General features: G+C 41.4%; 1 protein-coding gene across 2 annotated transcripts in view; it reads left to right on the top strand.

The window, feature by feature from the left end:
• The window catches only part of NTRK2 (neurotrophic receptor tyrosine kinase 2), a 206027-nt gene that overhangs the window by 17483 nt on the left and 171108 nt on the right, over positions 1-17436 (top strand). For both annotated transcript variants that reach the window (XM_075739975.1, XM_075739976.1), the window contains exons 2-5: positions 282-356; positions 591-662; positions 7505-7573; positions 9358-9512. In XM_075739975.1, coding sequence (XP_075596090.1) covers positions 282-356; positions 591-662; positions 7505-7573; positions 9358-9512 — 371 coding nt within the window. The remainder of the gene's footprint in view (positions 1-281; positions 357-590; positions 663-7504; positions 7574-9357; positions 9513-17436) is intronic.

Raw genomic sequence — 17436 nt, 5'->3', positions numbered from 1 at the left:
GCTTTCAGGTTGACTTGCTTCCTTGATGAACAAGGCTTCATTTCCCCTGTGTAAAACTCAACTGTTTCTCCTCCAGCCCTGTCCCACAAAGTAACATTTAAATGACGGGGAAGATCTTAAGGAGCACTTTCGCTCTGCAGATGCTCTAACTAGATCTTACTGTTAATTGCAATAGGTCAGCAATTACTGCTGAGTTTCAGACATCGGTGCTTGATCTCTGAACAGTCAAAGCCATGGAAGGATCCACTTTCATACTTTCTACTGTCTTGCTTTTTCAACAGTTACATCGCAAACCAGCGAAAATTAGAAAGTATCAATGACAATGAAGTTGGATTTTATGTTGGACTTAGAAATCTGTAAGTATATGGGATGCATATTTTATAAAGCTATTTTTTCTTTATTTCTTTTACAGAAGCATGTCGAGACCTCGTCAGAGTGCAGGCCTAACTTTGTGTGTTCTAGAGGACAGTCATAGATCTTACGGTTCAGCCTTATTGAGATTTCATCCATACTCTTATTTTAACCATTATTATCGTTATGGTTTTGATTGTATTTTAAATGAAATATAACAGTTTTATGTATTTTCACAGGACCGTGGTGGATTCAGGCTTAAGATTTGTGTCCCATCAGGCATTTGAGAAAAACGTCAACCTACAGTACATGTGAGTAAGGATAGCATCTGCTTTCTCAGACAAATCTGCCCAACTCATGTTAATTTATTTAATTGTTAATTTATTTCTCTCTTTTGCCATTTCCTTCATATAAAATGTTTTAACAAGACAGACTTACAATGGTCTTCTGTCATTAATTGACCCTAAATAAGATCTGTGTGGTAAGGAAGTGGCAGAACGTAGAACCTGTATGGTAAGGAACTGGCAGATCATAAGAACCTAACATGCGATGGTAGAAAGACCGTCCAGTTCATTATCCTGTCGCTGACAATGGACTCTGGCTGTGCCTTTTGTGGTAAGTGGTGTAGCACAAAGAGTGCTTCTCTCAGCCAAGTAAGTTGGTGCTGAGGGTATGATGTCCACACTACGCATCACGCTCAGTGACATGGGTTTGACTAGTTCTAGTCTGATCCAATGGGCTGAACATGTTTGAGCAGCTGCAATGCAGTAGGTGCATGCGTGGAGCACATCTAATGTAATTTGACCAGTGTGTGTGCCCAGAGGCTGTGGCATGACTGTGAACTTAAGTCCTGTAAGTGGAAATGATCAGAAGGTTCACTTTGGAAGCTCACTCAAGATCTGAACTAATGCACCCAAAGTAGGAGATAAGAATGAAGTTACTTTCACACCCAAATGCAGCTTGTGGTTCATGAACTTCAGGAAGCAGAGTTGGTGCCTGTGCAGCTTTTTGATTGTGTTTTTATAGGCTACTTTTACACTAAAAATTTAGCAAAGGCTGAACTGATCAAAGTTCTTTATAAAAGTACAGAGAAAAATGATCAGCTAAAATTAAAGACTTTATTTCTTTTTAGTATAAGTCCCTGAAGAACTGTAGTGCCTTTTGGTGGGACAGACATGGAGTAGCTCGCCTTGCCGCTTACATGGAAAACTGTGGGTCTAGTCCTACAAAACATTGAGGTCATGTGAGGGGCTCGGTTCCTCACAGGTACCCTGTTCTGGCCAAGCATTCAAGTGTGTATTTCAGTCCATCCGTCTTCATTAGATATGTTTAGCACTTAACCCTTTGCTTTTGTTAAAGTCCTAATGAGATTGGAAAGACCTAAGGCCAAGCCTTGTAACATGGAAGAACTGTTGAACTGAGCGCAGGGCTGATTGCTCTGTTAATGAAATGGAATCACTTTCTGCACCTGTGTTTTCCAAAGAATGGCAATTAATTCATGTAACAAAGTGGACACAAATGTCTGTATCTGCTTAAACAGTAACGGCTGTCCTTAATGTGGAACAGTCGCTGGAGAAGTGTGAACCAGATCTTGTTGGCCTATGAGGCTTACATATCACTTCATATAGTCATTAATAAAGTAAAGAACTTTTACTGTAATCAGTTGGCAATATAATTTGTGTGTTTACCTGTGTAACAATTGCTCAGTGAATTATGGTTGTAAAAGATGAAACTCTGTAAAGCCAAATGTATATGCACTGGCTGTGGAAATTTGCAGTAAGAACTTACTGTCTGAGAGGCACATTTGCAGAGAAAGATTTAGTGGCTGTGCTGGGACAGAATCTCTGCATAATGCAGCAGAACAAAGCCAATTCAGTCTGGGATTAAAAGGAATTTTGTGTTAGATTTTTGCATCTTTTCCCTGTTACCTTAGCTGCTGGGAACGCATCTATCAGAGTACTGTATATGGATTAGGACACCGAATCTACCCATCTTGAAAGATATTACACAGAAGAGCAACAGAGCTATAAGGAGCTTGTAAGGCAAATAATTTATGGAGACTCAGAGGCTAAGAATATTCAGTCCAATAAAGAGAAGACTGAAAAGGAACATTCATCTTCTTATCTTTAAAAGAAGAGCAATTATGATGAGGAGAGCAATCAGTTCTCTCCATGACCATGAGTACGGAGTGAGAAATAATGAGTTTAATTTGAGGCAAAGTAAATAAATGTTTGGAAGACCTTCCCAGCTGTATGGGCAAACAAACACTGCAAAAGGTAACTGAGACAATTGGTGGGATCCTCTTGATAGGCTTTTTTGCCTGTTTCCTTAGGGAAATGGGGTTCATGCACTCACAAAGTATCTGTCCCCAGTGGTTGCTTCTAACCAAAACTGACACAGGTAAACAGGTTTTCTGAAAACTGACCATTGGACAGAACAGGGAGACCCTATTAGAGTTCCCACTTAAGGGAAAGGTATCATTGTCCATATATGACCTGCTAGGCACTGCAGAATCCATGTGAACAAGATGTCTTTAAAATACATCAACCACAGGAGGAGCTGCAGCTGGAGCACACTGTCAAATGTGGAATATGTATCTGTCAGTAAGCAGGCTTTACTTGATCATGAAGCTGTTTGTTAGGATTAAATTAGACTGACTGACATCTGTTCAGTTGATGTACATGGAATCCTGATCCAGAATACTTATGTTATGAACCAGGAGCTTATCCTGTCTCGTACTGTATTTTCTTTTGGTGGGGATTTAGTAATGTTAGCAGACACAGGGTAAGCCCAGATAAGATGGAAAATATTAAGTGGCACCACCTGCTCTATGTGCATGTGACAAAGCAGTAAGTAGGGAGACATTTTTTGCTGAGGCTGATCTATTATCCCTGCAAAAAATGCATTTGTTTGTTTTCTCTGGGAAGTCTTGATGCATACTAAAATGTTTCTGAAAGCCCCAGTAAATCACTGCTTGTTGTCATCAGCAATAAAACTCCTATTGACTGCACTGGGAATGATGCGCAGCCCCTGTTGTGGTTGGGACAGTGAAAACTACTAAGAGCTCAAATCATTTCACTTTGCAAGAGTAACCTTCAAGACCTACAGGTCTTTGAGAAGTCTTGCATTTTATTTTGAAACGCCAGTTTGTTACTATCCTGTAAAGAACACAAAAATTCCAAACACTTTCCTGAAGACTGATGTAACTGTATAAGCTTTAATTTAGCTTTTTCTTCTATGAAAAATCTTTTGATGTAGTTAAAGAGCTTTATTATATGAAAGAAGTATTTATTTTATGAATCACATAAGAATATCAGATTATAAGGAACTTATTAACATGCATTTCCTTAAGCCCTTTTCTGTCATTCCCTTATTTTCTTGGCCAAACTTCTGTAGCCCAGATATCTTTCTAGAGTTATGTATGATGAGAAGATTTGAGTAATAACATAAACAACAGGAAAATAAATGCTCTAGTAGGTATTACTTAAATGTAATTAATAGCCTTGCTCATCTAATTCTGGTATTCTGATTGACCTTAGACTCAAATTTAACAAGTCACGTTTAACAAGCTATTAAACAGTCCTAGTTTAGTAGTGTTGTAATTTATAAGCTTGTCTGCTGTTAACAATAATTTTCATGGACCTGTGTAATACAGGTGCATGGTGTACTGTCAATACCTTTCAACGTAAAAATACATTTCACCTCAAGTGCATATTTCCAAAAATGTTAAAAAATAACTATTGTTACATGCCAGGCTGTGTATAATTGCATCGCTGAATCATAGATTTCTGACTGTAGCATATATACAGCTCTAGGTATTAAAAAGTGTTTGTATCTCTACACTGTTTGGGTTTAGATGAGGCAGTCAAATAAAACCATTTGAGACCTTGCTGCAGATTTTCCCTTGCTTGCACACAGGGCTGGCTCCAGCCATAGGCAGAGCAGGCAGTTGCCTGTGGAGGGAGACTGAGTGTAGCAAAATGGCAATTTCTTCACCTTTCCCCCCTCCAGTTCTCCTTAGATCTGTTCCCTCCTCTTCCTTCTTGCCTCCCCTTGCCAGGAGCGCTATAGGCAGTAGAGCTGTGCCTGTGTTGCTAGCTGTGTGAATATTTATGCAGCTTCTCATGCTGCTTTTGCACTCCTCACATATTGCCACAGGTTTGCTTTTAGCTGAATTAGGGATAGCAAGTTTAAAGTGAGCTTGATATTCGTATTTAAAGTATAGGCATGATTTTGACTGAATTAGAGTCCTCTCCTTAGGTATAGCTTTGGAGCCAGGCTCCATACACCAGAGTTTGAGGGTTCTTTTTTTTTTTTTTTGTAAAAAAGGCTTTAGAACCCCAGATGGATCTTCTTTGGGCTGCTCACCATGATCTTTTTGTGTGTAGTTGAATTGGGGAACTAATTTATATTCTCTTTCCATGGAAGTGGAAGTGCGGTCCTTAACTACTCCATAATAAGCCTGGTAGTGATTTTTTCACTTTATATGAATTAAAGAGACTGCATCAGGCAACTCTATAATCCATATAAAGTGCTCAGTTTATCAAAAATATATATAACATTAAATTTACTGTGAAAGTATCATTTAAGGTGATAAATCTGTAACTATGTGTCTGAAAAATTTCTTTTGAATTACTTGTGAACTTGAAAAACCTTAAAGTGGTAAACTACACGGGAGAAAAGGCTACAGTCTTGGAAGCACTGAATGTTTCAATCCATGATCAAGAATATAGGCACAGGAATTTATTACTATTCTTTCTTCCTTTTCCTGGTGCGTATCAAACACAACTGGTAAAAATCTGAAAAGACAGTTAAAGCTATCAAGGTACTTTAGATTTTTTCAAAACTGGAGTTTTTTAAAACAAAACTCTTTATTCTTTTGATAGTTTTACTTAAGTTATCAGTTCCATTTTCTCCCAGGCTCACATGGACCCATTGATACCTGCACAAAGTGTTCAGAAAGTGACATACCTGGTGACATTTGGGCAGTAAGTCTGGCTCATGAATCTAAACAAGTAAGGGCTATTCGTCTGCCTAAATTTGCAGAAATCCTCCAAAAGCAGTGACTGGCCTGAGGCTAAATAACAAGAAGATACAGCTATGGTAGCACCTAATTCTTACAGTCTGCTGTCTGATAGAGTTCATAGCTCTGAAGCAGGCAGCTCAGCACCTCACGAAGAGATGGGATGAGTTAGATGACCGTGAGTAAGTTGAGCAAGGAAACATGTAAGCAGCCAGGAGGAAATCTTTAGGAAAGATGGGACTTCAGTCCTGCCCGTGAAGTAGGTAGGCTGTTATGGCCATGCTGGGTTACTAACAGCAAATCCTCTCCCAGACTCAGTCTTTATGTTTTTAAGATATTCTTGAAAATTTTATTTTTAAGGTATAATTTTCTTAAAAAAAAAAAGAGAAATACTATCTCAGAGGATGGCTGGGGCACTTACATAAGATGTTTGTGGCCCATTTTCAGATTTGTGTTGTGATACATTAGTATTTAGAAGGTGTTGGTGGTTGAGGGTTTCAAATCCCCTTTAATTTGTCATGATCCTGGCTCTCAGGTGCCAGGGAAGATCTCACAAAATGAAATGGCTTCAGCTGAACAGAGATTTCCTTGAGGAACCCATCTTCTGATGGTTAGGGAGTCCTCCTGATATGGAAGAGCAGGATCCTCTGCTGTGTGGAAACCAGGAGTCAAAACAGTCATTGCATGACCTAGAATAGTGAGTGGCATGGACAACTGTCTGCAGGTAAAGCCCATTGTATATCTGATTGGCTTTTGGGAAAAGTAGGATTTAGTTCCTGCGCAGCTAAAAGAAGCAGGTGCATGCCTTGTTTGGTAATACCGCAGGGGCATCAGCATGTGCTGCTTGGCATTGTCAGAGCTGGAGGAGTTCTCCTGCATGGCAAGTGAAGAGTTGCCCGTGGAAGCATGGGGTTTGATGTGCTTCACGTTGCCTTGGCGCTGGAGACAAAAGCCCAAGTCTGTATGAGGATTCAACTTATTTATTTCAACCTCTCAAAGTATGGCTTATGAATATTAGGGAAAAAAATCATAGTGGCAGTTTTTACTTAAACATGACTTCTGTCGTATGTGCAAATTATACTTTAATTTTGGTATATCTGGTCAGGGTCCATGAGATGTTTCCACCAGCATCTGCGTAAAGATTCTGTTCTAAACATTTGTAGAATATCCAACTAATGTCTCTGAAAATTATCTTGTACTCGGAGATCAAGGACTGAAAGTTTGGGAAGTAAACACTGTGTTCCTTACTTGGGGGGGAGAAGAGGTTTAATCCCTGGTTTTAAATGCAATGCAACTTTAACTATGGAGCCCCTATGGCGCCTTTATAATACCACATGAAACTCATGGTATTTTGGCTCATAACACTGATTTGCATTGTATTGTTGGCAGTTATACTGTTTACTGCTCTCACTATCTGTAATTGGGGGACTGATAAGACTTTAGAAAAACAGCATTATTTTGCTTTGTGGTGGAGAAAGCAATTTTGTAAGCTTGGGATGGGAGGAGTATTTCTGATCAGATGAACATTTCTTTGCTCTGCATAATGGGAGAGGACCTTTCACTTAATTACCACTGGAAACCATAAATGCTTAATTGACATAAAAAAGCCCAATATAAGCATTTTACAGTTTTCCTTTTGATCTTCCATGTGGGTGCATATTGTACATGCAATTTGAAAAGAATAACTAAAAGACTGCGATGTGGATGTGTGCTAGCATGTGAGGAGGGCTTATGTGAGTACAGAGTTTGGTGCAGCATCAAAAAAGGGATACACCCATTTCACTTATGAATAAATTGAGCATGTAATTAACACCTGGACTTTACAAAATACTTTTGAAACACAATTAAATCTAGTGCTTTTCTGCAATGAATAGAAGTGCTAAAAGTGAAAATATTGATCCCTGCTGAGCTTCATTTTGAATATATTTGACTTTAGATGCAGACTGGGTTCAAACCCTTGAAATCCATCAAACCATAAAACAAGACTGAGCACCATTTCTTTGCAACTGAAGGCAATGGAATAAGGGCTTTTTAGAGCTGGTTTGAGTTATTTTTTTAAGAGGCACAAACGGTATTTTCAGTGTAAGAAGAAGCAATTCTAATTAATGCAATCTTTCTCTTTTCCAATAGCAATTTATCCAGAAACAAGCTCTCAAGTTTGCCCAAGAAGCCTTTTAGCCATCTGGGTTTGTCTGATCTGTAAGTTGTCATTTCTTAAAGTTTATTTTTGGCTGGAATGGAAGAACAAGAATTTGAAGTTTGTTCTGTTGAAGGTAGAGGTCCATCAATGATTAGGAATGAAATTCTGATCCAAAGAAAGCAGCAATGCTGGACATCTAAATACAGAAGACATTTTCATTCCAGGTCAAGTGTATCTTTTAAAACAATGTAAAGGTCAAAATAGCCTCTTCCCTTCAGCTTTAAAATATTTTATTGTGAGAATACTCCACACAAAACTACTGATGTTTGTGTTAAATATTGGAGCTAGTGAAAATACAACGTTCTACAGATCTTCAAATGAAGCCTCTCTCTCATATTCTTATATTGGCCCCACAGCTGCTATGCTTATGGTTGGCTATTGAAGACTATTTTTATTTTCTCAAATTCTTTGAGTTGCATTATGCTTTATATAATCATTTGGTAATGAAGCACTGGTAAACATGTCTTTGTTGATTGTTTCAATATTACATTTTTATCCCCTGTTCCATCAAGCAGAATTTCTGTATTGGTATACATTCCAAAATTTTGATTATCTTGTGCATTCTTTGCTAGTATGTGGGACTGCAGAGAACCTGCAGGAGCTTTGGGAGGGCTGGGGCTGCAGAGGAGAGGGAGATTGCTCTCACGGAGCTCAGAGCAGAGTCAAGTTGTCCAAAATGCCAGTCCAAGAATTATAACACCAGCCTTGCAATCCTCAACCTCCTCTGGTGAACTTCAGCATGTGAGAAAAGAAATAGGCAAATACCAGTGCCAGAGAAAGAGGTTATACCCTTAGGTATGTTTTGTTGATAATTAAGTTGGTATAATCACTTTCTTTACAGTCCAGGGAACATTGCTCACTGCAATTTTCTTTCATAACTTGGCGTTTGCTGAGCACTCTGATGGAGAGACTAGCTAGTTGCAGAGCACTCCCATTGCTGTTTGCCCTGCATAGGTCTATTGGTTCTGAAGTCCCTCTTTCTTCATATGCTGCATCTAGTTCCTGCCAAAAAGCCATTGTTAGTGTGTACTTGGCCGTAGGTTCTATGTTTTGTAGTTGTCGACCTCAAAAAAATACAGGACTCAGAGCAGAGCATGGTGTGAAGCTCCTAAGTTTTCTAAGCAGTTGGTTAGAGAACGTTCCCTGCAGCTGTTAATCCTCGAAGAACTGCTGATGGCTTTTAGGTGAACAGGTTACAGCTCTGATAAGTTGAGTTTTTTGTGACTTGCACACTTCATGTTCTCAGGAGGCATTTATGAGCATAGATTCTGTGCGCAACTTGGGTTTTGTTTCTGTACATCAAAAATACCTGTGAAATTTTGTTAAGAACAATTGTTCTCCTTGTAATGAGACGCCTTAAACAGTCACTTGCACATGCTTTTTTGTATCTATCTCACCTCTGCCTGGAGGAGAAAAAAATAACACTGGGTCACTTCTTATGTAGATATTGTTTCTATGTTCATATTTTACTTGGGCGTTATTGCATTACTTTGTTGTGTAGTTTTATTAAATTTTAAACTTAGAATTGGTAAGTTTAATAACCTGTGGTTTAAATTACCTGCACCATACCGTATACCTAGATGATACATTTCTGTTTTGGGGCTATTTTTTCAGTTACTGTTTCTTCATGACATTACCTGGGATTTTACTGTGAGATTTTTCTAGAGTGTTGTAGCAGATGAATTTTGAAGGTTAGGTAAAATTCTTTTTTATGATTAGAGTTTGTTAGAGCTTGCCTACACCCCATTCTGCATTCTAAAAGAGTTGGGTTTTTTTGCTGTAGGATATTGGGGGACAATCCATTCAAGTGTTCCTGTGAAATTATGTGGATCAAGAAATTTCAAGAGACCAAGTTTTACACAGAAACTCAGGATTTATATTGCATAGATGACAACAACAAGAGGACAGCCTTGCTGGATATGAAGATCCCAAACTGCGGTAATACTTGTTTAATATAAAATTACTGCTAAATTATTGTGAGACAGGAAAAACAAACATGCTTTTTTACAAACTACCTATCAGAATGACAGCAACGCTGCTAAAGGAAAAGGTTTCAGTGGAGATATTAACCACTCAGTGGTCTTTCTCCCCACATGGAAAAATTTGGGGAGCTTTCCTTGATCCTTTAAGAATGTACCATTATTCAAGCGCAGGAAAACAGAACACTGATTATAGATAACACACAAAAATTATATAAAATGCCTGTGCCTTTGATAAACTACATAGTAGTGTTTCCAAGCTCAATAGACACAAAATTTTACCTTCTTGATTTTTTTTTCAGGCATTGTGGTTAATGAAGTCTTTATTTTCCCTCAAAAATACAAACTCTAGTGCTAGGACCATAGAAGGAAAATTCAGAAGAACTGCCTGCTAATACAGACAAATTAGCAATAGCCTTTTCTTCACATAGATAAACCTCTACTGAGTTCACTTGTAAAGGCTATGCAAAACAGTCCTAACAAGCTTAGGTCTGTAGCATTTTGCAGCGTATTGTTTTCAGTTAGCTTATATGGATCTGGTGATAGTGAAAAAATTATGTAACAATGAGGCTTTTTTTGTGTACAACTTTACTGCCCATATACGGTCCTGGGACAGCTGGTCAAAGGTTTCACCTGCTAGTTGAAGAGATTTCTCCTCCTCTGTGTACGAGGGGCAGAGGCTGGGTGTTTCTGACACGACGTGAGGCCTGCTGAAGTCTGGAGTTTCCTTTACAGAGTGGGAAGCTGGGATGCCCAGCAGCATGCAGGCAAGAAGGAAGGGGAGCAAGGGTGTCATCTTGGAGGCCTGATTTGGATTGGGAAAGCTGTAAGTGAAGGTGAATAGCAGGAGGAACACAAAAATGATACCTTTTCTCCTTCCACCTTTGCCCATTGAGTGTCCTTTTCTCCACTGCCTATATGGACGCTGTGCAACCCTCTCAGAGCAACTACCAGCAAGGAACAGCCATGGAGGGGAGCTACTGCAGACCCAACATGTGGGCGTTTAATGGCAGTAATATGTTTTATGGCCATGTATCATGCTGTTGGTCTTGTGTCCAGCTTTCTACTGGGGCCAGGTGTGGTGATATATTAATAACAAAAATGATGCCAGTGTCTGCTGTGATCAGAAAAAAAAAAGCCACCTGTTTAGGGGGTCTTGTGAGCTGCACAGCTGGTCTTGTGTGCTGCAGGACCTGATTTACTGAAGTGGGAGGTGATGCCGAGCTGAGCTAAATGGACACAACCATCTGCTCCAGCTGGATTGATTAGAAGGTAGATTAATCTGCTGGATGTAGCAAGGTCTCCTGACCTGGACTGAGATGACTTAATACAAACCCTAGGAACTCCAGCGTAGTCTTTTGTAACATTCTTGGCTGGCACATCTAGAAGCTCCCGGGTAGCTAGGGTTGTCCTACAACAACTTTTGTGGCTAAATAGCCAGAATTAAACCTTAGAATAGAATAGAATGGTTTGGGTTGGAAGGGGCCTCAACCTATGAGACATTATTTATTTCTCGTGAGTTCTTGACCATCTGCAGTCACAATGGGCTTGTCTCTGACCTCTTGATGCTCTATAGGTGCATGTGTGTGTACACATGCACGCATCCTGTGGGCATATGTTGACTAAAGTACTTGCCACGACAGGGGAAGGAGGTAATTCCAACTAGAGGAGGAAGAGGAGGAGGAAAGGTGAGTATATACCACATTCAGATTGGAATTTGCAGTGTGTGGAATTTGCATATGGGAAACATGGATTTTGCTGAAGATGTGTGTGGATGTCAGCACTTGCCTGCAAATTATTTACGTTAGTTTACAGAGTCCAAATATGACTAAACTTTACATAATTGGTGTTCTTCCTTTTTTTTTTTTTTCTTTTCTATTAGTGGGTCTTTCCCTTTAATTTACCTTTTCCAAAATGAACCAATGCAGGACATCGGTTTTTAATAAAGATGACTACACAGCCTTTTCCTAGGCACAGAATAGAGAATCCCAGGTGAATTTGAGTAACTCTCTTGGTGAGCACAGGCTGTGTTCTGGAAGACATCTGAAAGATCCAGTGCGTGGCTCTTGCTTTCAGTATCTCTGCAGATATTTTTCTGTAGTTCACAGAATCATAGATTCATAGAATGGTTTGTTTTGGAAGGGACCTTAAAGATCATCTAGTTCCAACCCCCCTGCCATGGGCAGGGACACCCTCCACTAGACCAGGTTGCCCAGAGCCTCATCCAACCTGGCCTTGAACACTGCCAGGGATGGGGCCTTCACAACCTCTCTGGGCAACCTGTTCCAGTACCTCAACACCCTCACAGTAAAGAATTTCTTCCTGACAAATAATCTACCCTCCTTCAGCTTAAATCCATTACCCCTTGTCCTGTCACTACACTCCCTGATAAACAGTCCCTCACCATCTTTCCTGTAGGTCCCCTCAGGTACGGGAAGGTTGCTGTAAGGTTTCCCTGGAGCCTTCTCTTCTCCAGGCTGAACAACCCCAACTCTCTCAGCCTGTCCTCATAGGAGAGGTTCTCCAGCACGCTGGTCAGCTTCGTGGCCCTTCTCTGGACTCTCCCCAACAGCTCCGATGTCTTTCTTGTACTGGGGCCCCCAGAGCTGGATGCAGTACTCCAGGTGGGGTCTCATGAGAGTGGAGTAGAGGGGCAGAATCACCTCCCTCAACCTGCTGGTCACACTTCTTTTGATGCAACCCAGGATACAGTTGGCTTTCTGGGCTGCAAGCGTGCATTGCCAGGTCATGCTGAGCTTTTCATCATTCAGTACCTCCAAGTCCTTCTCCTCAGGACTACTTTTAATCCATTCCTCACCCAGCCTATAGTTGTGCTTGGGATTGTGCTGACCCACATGCAGGACCTTGTACTTGACCTTGTTGAACTTCATGTGGTTCGCATGGGCCCACCTCTCCAGCCTGTCAAGGTCCCTCTGGATGGCATCCCTTCCCTCCAGCATGTCGACCACACCACACAGCTTGGTGTCGTCAGCAAACTTGCTGAGGGTGCACTCAATCCTGCTGTCCATGTTGCTGACAAAGATATTAGTGCCAGTCCCAGTACCGACCCCTGAGGAACACCACTTGTCACTGTTCTCCACTTGGGCATTGAGCTGTTGACCACAACTCTTTCAGTGTGATCATCCAGCCAATTCCTTATCCACCGCATGGTCCATCCATCGAATCCATGTCTCTCCAATTTAGAGATAAGGATGTCGTGCAGGACAGTGTCAAAAGCTTTGCAAAAGTCCAGGTAGATGACGTCTGTCAGTCTTCCCTTGTCCACTAACGCTGTAACCCCATCATAGAAGGCCACCAAGTTTGTCAGGCATGATTTACTCTTAGTGAAGCCATGTTGGCTGTCACCAATCACCTCCTTATTTTCCATGTGCCTGAGCATAGTCTCCAGGAGGATCTGCTCCATGATCTTGCCAGGCATGGAGGTGAGACTGACCGGCCTGTAGTTCCCTGGTCTTCCTTTTTACCCTTCTTAAAAATGGGGGTTATGTTTCCCCTTTTCCAGTCAGTGGGAACTTCTCCGGAGTGCCAGGACTTCCCAAATATGATGGCGAGTGGCCTGGCCACTTCATCTGCTAGTTCCCTCAAGACCCACAGATCCATCTCATCAGGTCCCGTGGACTTGTGCACCTTCAGGTTCCTTAGATATTCTCGAACCTGATCTTCTCCTACCGTGGGCGGTTCTGCATTCTCCCAGTCCCTGCCTTCTGTGACCTGGGCGGTGTGGCTCAAGCACTTGCCAGTGAAGACTGAGGCAAAGAAATCATTTAGTACCTCAGCCTTGTCCATATCCTGGGTAACCAGGTCACCCGTTTCATTCTGGAGGGGACCCACATTTTCCCTCGTCCTCCTTTTCTCACTGACATACCTATAGAAGCTTTTCTTGTTGTCCTTGACATCCTTGGCCAGACTAATTTCTATCAGGGCTTTGGCTTTCCTAACCTGCTCCCTGGCTGCTCGGACAGTTTCTCTGTATTGCTCCCAGGCTACCTGCCCTTGCTTCCACCCTCTGTAGGCTTCCTTTTTTTAAAAGGACAAGACCCCACTGATGAGACTGGTTTATTTCATTTCCAGAACGTTCCAAGAGGCTAATAGGTAGAAATGGTATAGAGGAAGAATTCAGCTTTTGACATATGTGAACTTTTTTTCCTGTGAAGTGTGTGACCTTTTTAGCTCCTTTTGATGTCAAGAGAAAGTTTTGATCATGCAAGCCTTTGAATTCTGTTAATAAAACATATTCTAATTTTCTCTGCTGATGAAATGGCTTCATCCTATCTCTCTGGTTCGTTAATTTTTTTTTTGTTTAGAAACAAAGCAAACATGCTTTCTTCTTTGTGTGCAGGTGTTATTAATTACTGCATAATATTATAGTAAGTGGCCTGTACAGTATGTGGTAAATGTCTTAGTAATAGGACGTCTCGCTACTGTGTGCTGTTAATACATGTCTTGCTGGGAAGTTGGAAGAGGCCTCTGTGGTTTCTTGATCATAAGGCTTTGGTTTGTAGATAATTAATGTGAAAATTAGCAAAGTTCTGTGGTACTTATTGTTTATATGGTGGAAGTGGTCATTAATGTGTTGATTAAAGACTGGCTGCAATTTAGATGCCATTAGGATTGCGATTTCTTTTCTTGAGGTTTAAACTCGTATCTAGAAGATCCTTTCCAGCTGCAGTATTAAAAGTGTCAATCAATTGTTACGATGTTTGCAGAATTATTTTTTCTACTGCATTTGAAATGTATTTATGTGTGATGAAAATTGTCAGATTCTTTTAAGTTTTAAATTCACACTTAATTACTATGTCAAAGGTTTTTAAGTTGCATCTACCACAGTAGTATTAGTAGAGCCTTCTGCATAGAGGAATGGTGGTGTTTACTTTTGCCCTTTTCACAGCATTTGCTGGTTGTCTGTGCAGTATGGCCAGCATCACCACCTAGGCCATCCTTTTTTTGTTTTGTTTTTTTTTTGTTTCCACCTGATAAATAGCATTAGAAAATCAAGAAAGAGTACTGAATAAGTAAACACTTTGTTTTTATTACTACCACTGTAATCTCTGCTGGCAATTGTGACTGGTGTATTAAGTCCCTGAAAGCAAGGCATGTCGTCTTCTTGGGGGCAGGTCACTCAAAAGTCCGGCAGTCTGCAGATTAGCTGCAGCTCACTGAATGCCAAGGAGGCAAAACCACGTCCTTGGGACTGGTTGTTAAGGTGTTGGTTGCTCCCTCGAGTTACTCAGCTGCTATCGTTCAACTCACTGATATGAAAACAAGTCCTTTTTTCTTGTGGTATCTTTGGGAGAGGCATGGCTGCTACAGCTGTCTCTGCAGTCCTGTGTGTATTTTTTGTTGGTCTGGATCTCAGTCTGGTAATGGCATTTTGCCTTATCTGGCCAAATAGGTTAATGAGATTGTTTTGTCTTTTTTATCTTTTTTAAATACGTTAATAACAAAAGCAGGATCAGAGAGAATATTGGCTTGTTGTGTGATGCGAATGGTCACCTTACAAAGAGGGACATAGACAAAGCAGAGATGTTTAATGCCTTCTTCGCCTCTGTCTTCAACAATGGGCTCTGGGACCCTAGTTGCCCCAAGTTGGAGGACCGTGACTGCGGTAACGATAAACTCCCAGCTGACCCCAAATTTGTATGGGACTTGCTGCTCCACCTGGATGCATACAAGTCCCTGGGGCCTGATGGGATTCATCCCAGGGTGCTCAGAGAGCTGGCTGATGTCATTGCGAGACCTCTCTCAATTATTTTTCAACGGTCTTGGGAATCTGGAGAGGTCCCAGTTGACTGGAAGCTGGCAAATGCTGTTCTAATCTTCTAGAAGGGCAAGAAAGACGACCCTGGTAACTACAGGCCTGTCAGTCTCACTTCAGTGTCTGGTAAAATTATGGAGAAAATTACGCTGGGAGTTATCGAAAAACACCTGGAGGACAACGCAGTCATTGGTCACAGCCAACACGGATTCGTGAGAAGAAGGGCCTGTTTAACAAACTTAGTTTCCTTTTATGACAAGGTCACCCATCTAGTTGACCAAGGGAAGCCAGTTGATGTTGTTTTTTTAGATTTCAGTAAAGCTTTCAATACTGTCTCTCACAGTATCCTTCTGGACAAAATGTCCACCATACAGTTTGACAAAAACATAGTGAGATGGGTGAGCAACTGGTTGATGGGTCAGGCCCAAAGAGTTATGGTAAATGGGGTTACATCAGGCTGGCGGCCAGTCACTAGTGGGGTTCCCCAGGGCTCCATTTTAGAGCCAGTTCTTTTTAATGTTTTCATAAACGGCTTGGATGTAGGACTAGAAGGTGTTGTGAGCAAGTTTGCGGATGACACCAAATTGGGAGGAGCTATTGATTCCATTGAGGGTGGAGAGGCCTTGCAGAGAGATCTGGATAGACTGGAGAACTGGGCAATCACCAACCACATGAGGTTTAACAAGGGCAAGTTCCAGATTCTGCACCTGAGAAGGGGCAATGCTGGCTATACATACAGACTGGGTGAGATGCTGGAGACCAGCCATGCTGAAAGAGACTTGGGGGTCTTGGTCGACAGCAAGTTGAACATGAGTCAACAGTGTGCCCAGGCTGCCAGGAAGGCCAACCATATCCTGGGGTGCATCAAGCATGGCATTGCTAGCCCGTCTATGGAAGTGATTGTCCCACTCTACACTGTGCTGGTGTGGCCTCACCTCGAGCACTGTGTGCAGTTTTGGGTGCCACCGTACAAAAAGGGACATAAAACTATTGGAGAGTGTCCAAAGGAGGGCAACAAAGATGGTGAAGGGTCTAGAGGGGAAGACGTATGAGGAGAGGCTGAAGTCCCTTGGTTTGTTCAGCCTAGAGAAGAGGAGACTGAGGGGAGACCTCATCGCAGCCTACAGCTTCCTGGCAAGGGAAAGTGCAGGGGCAGGTGCTGATTTCCTCCCTCTGGTGACCAGTGATAGAACCCAAGGGAACAGCATGAAGCTGTGACGGGGGAGGTTTAGGTTGGATATCAGGAAAAGGTTCTTCACCGAGAGGGTGGTTGGGCACTGGAACAGGCTCCCCAGGGAAGTGGTTACAGCACTGAGCTTGACTGAGTTCAGGAAGCATCTGGACAGTGCTGTCAGTTATATGCTCTGATTCGGCTGGGCCTGTGTGGAGCCAGGAGCTGGACTCGATGATCCTGATGGGTCCCTTCTAGCTCAGGATATTCTATGATTCTATGATTTATATATGCTGCTGTGGTGCTTCATCTGGCTTTCAGTTTTGCTTAGTATCCCAGTTCTGTAATCTTATTTGTCATATATTGTTTCTGCAGATGTTTTCTTTCTTGTCACTGGTCATGCATGCTAGCTAAAGTCTACTGAAAAATGTGGCAAATTAGTCTTATGTACTAATTTGCTGTACATATAACAAACGTATGCTCAGACTGGCTGTTTGTTTATGTATGCAGCCAGGCAGCGGAAATGTATCATCTGACCTGAGAATTATGGGATTTTATGAATACTAGATTTTTTTCTCTGTCTCTTCCCTTGTGCATGAAGTACTGTGGCGTTGCTCTTAGTGCTGCTTCTTGTGTACGACTGACAACATTTTAGAAGTCATTGTAATGTAGAATTACAATCTAAAGAGGCGAGTTGCCCATTTCTTGCTCAGTTGGGGAAGTCATGAATTTTTACAGGCAATTGTTTTGATGACTACTAATGGACTGGACTGGATCTGGCTTCATTTCAACCTGTTTCTGGTGATAGATTTTTGTCCTAAAGGTAAATAAGCAAATGGTAGTATCAGACTGAAGGCAGGTGGTTATAAATTCTAAGGGGGGAAAAAGGCAAAATGAAGGATTGACGCATTTATTTCTTTGAATTTACAGAAAAGA

Source organism: Balearica regulorum, chromosome Z (assembly GCF_011004875.1).
Source record: "Balearica regulorum gibbericeps isolate bBalReg1 chromosome Z, bBalReg1.pri, whole genome shotgun sequence".
NCBI lineage: Eukaryota > Metazoa > Chordata > Aves > Gruiformes > Gruidae > Balearica > Balearica regulorum.
Note: the sequence above shows the minus strand (reverse complement) of the source record. Positions and strands in the feature narration are given on the sequence as shown.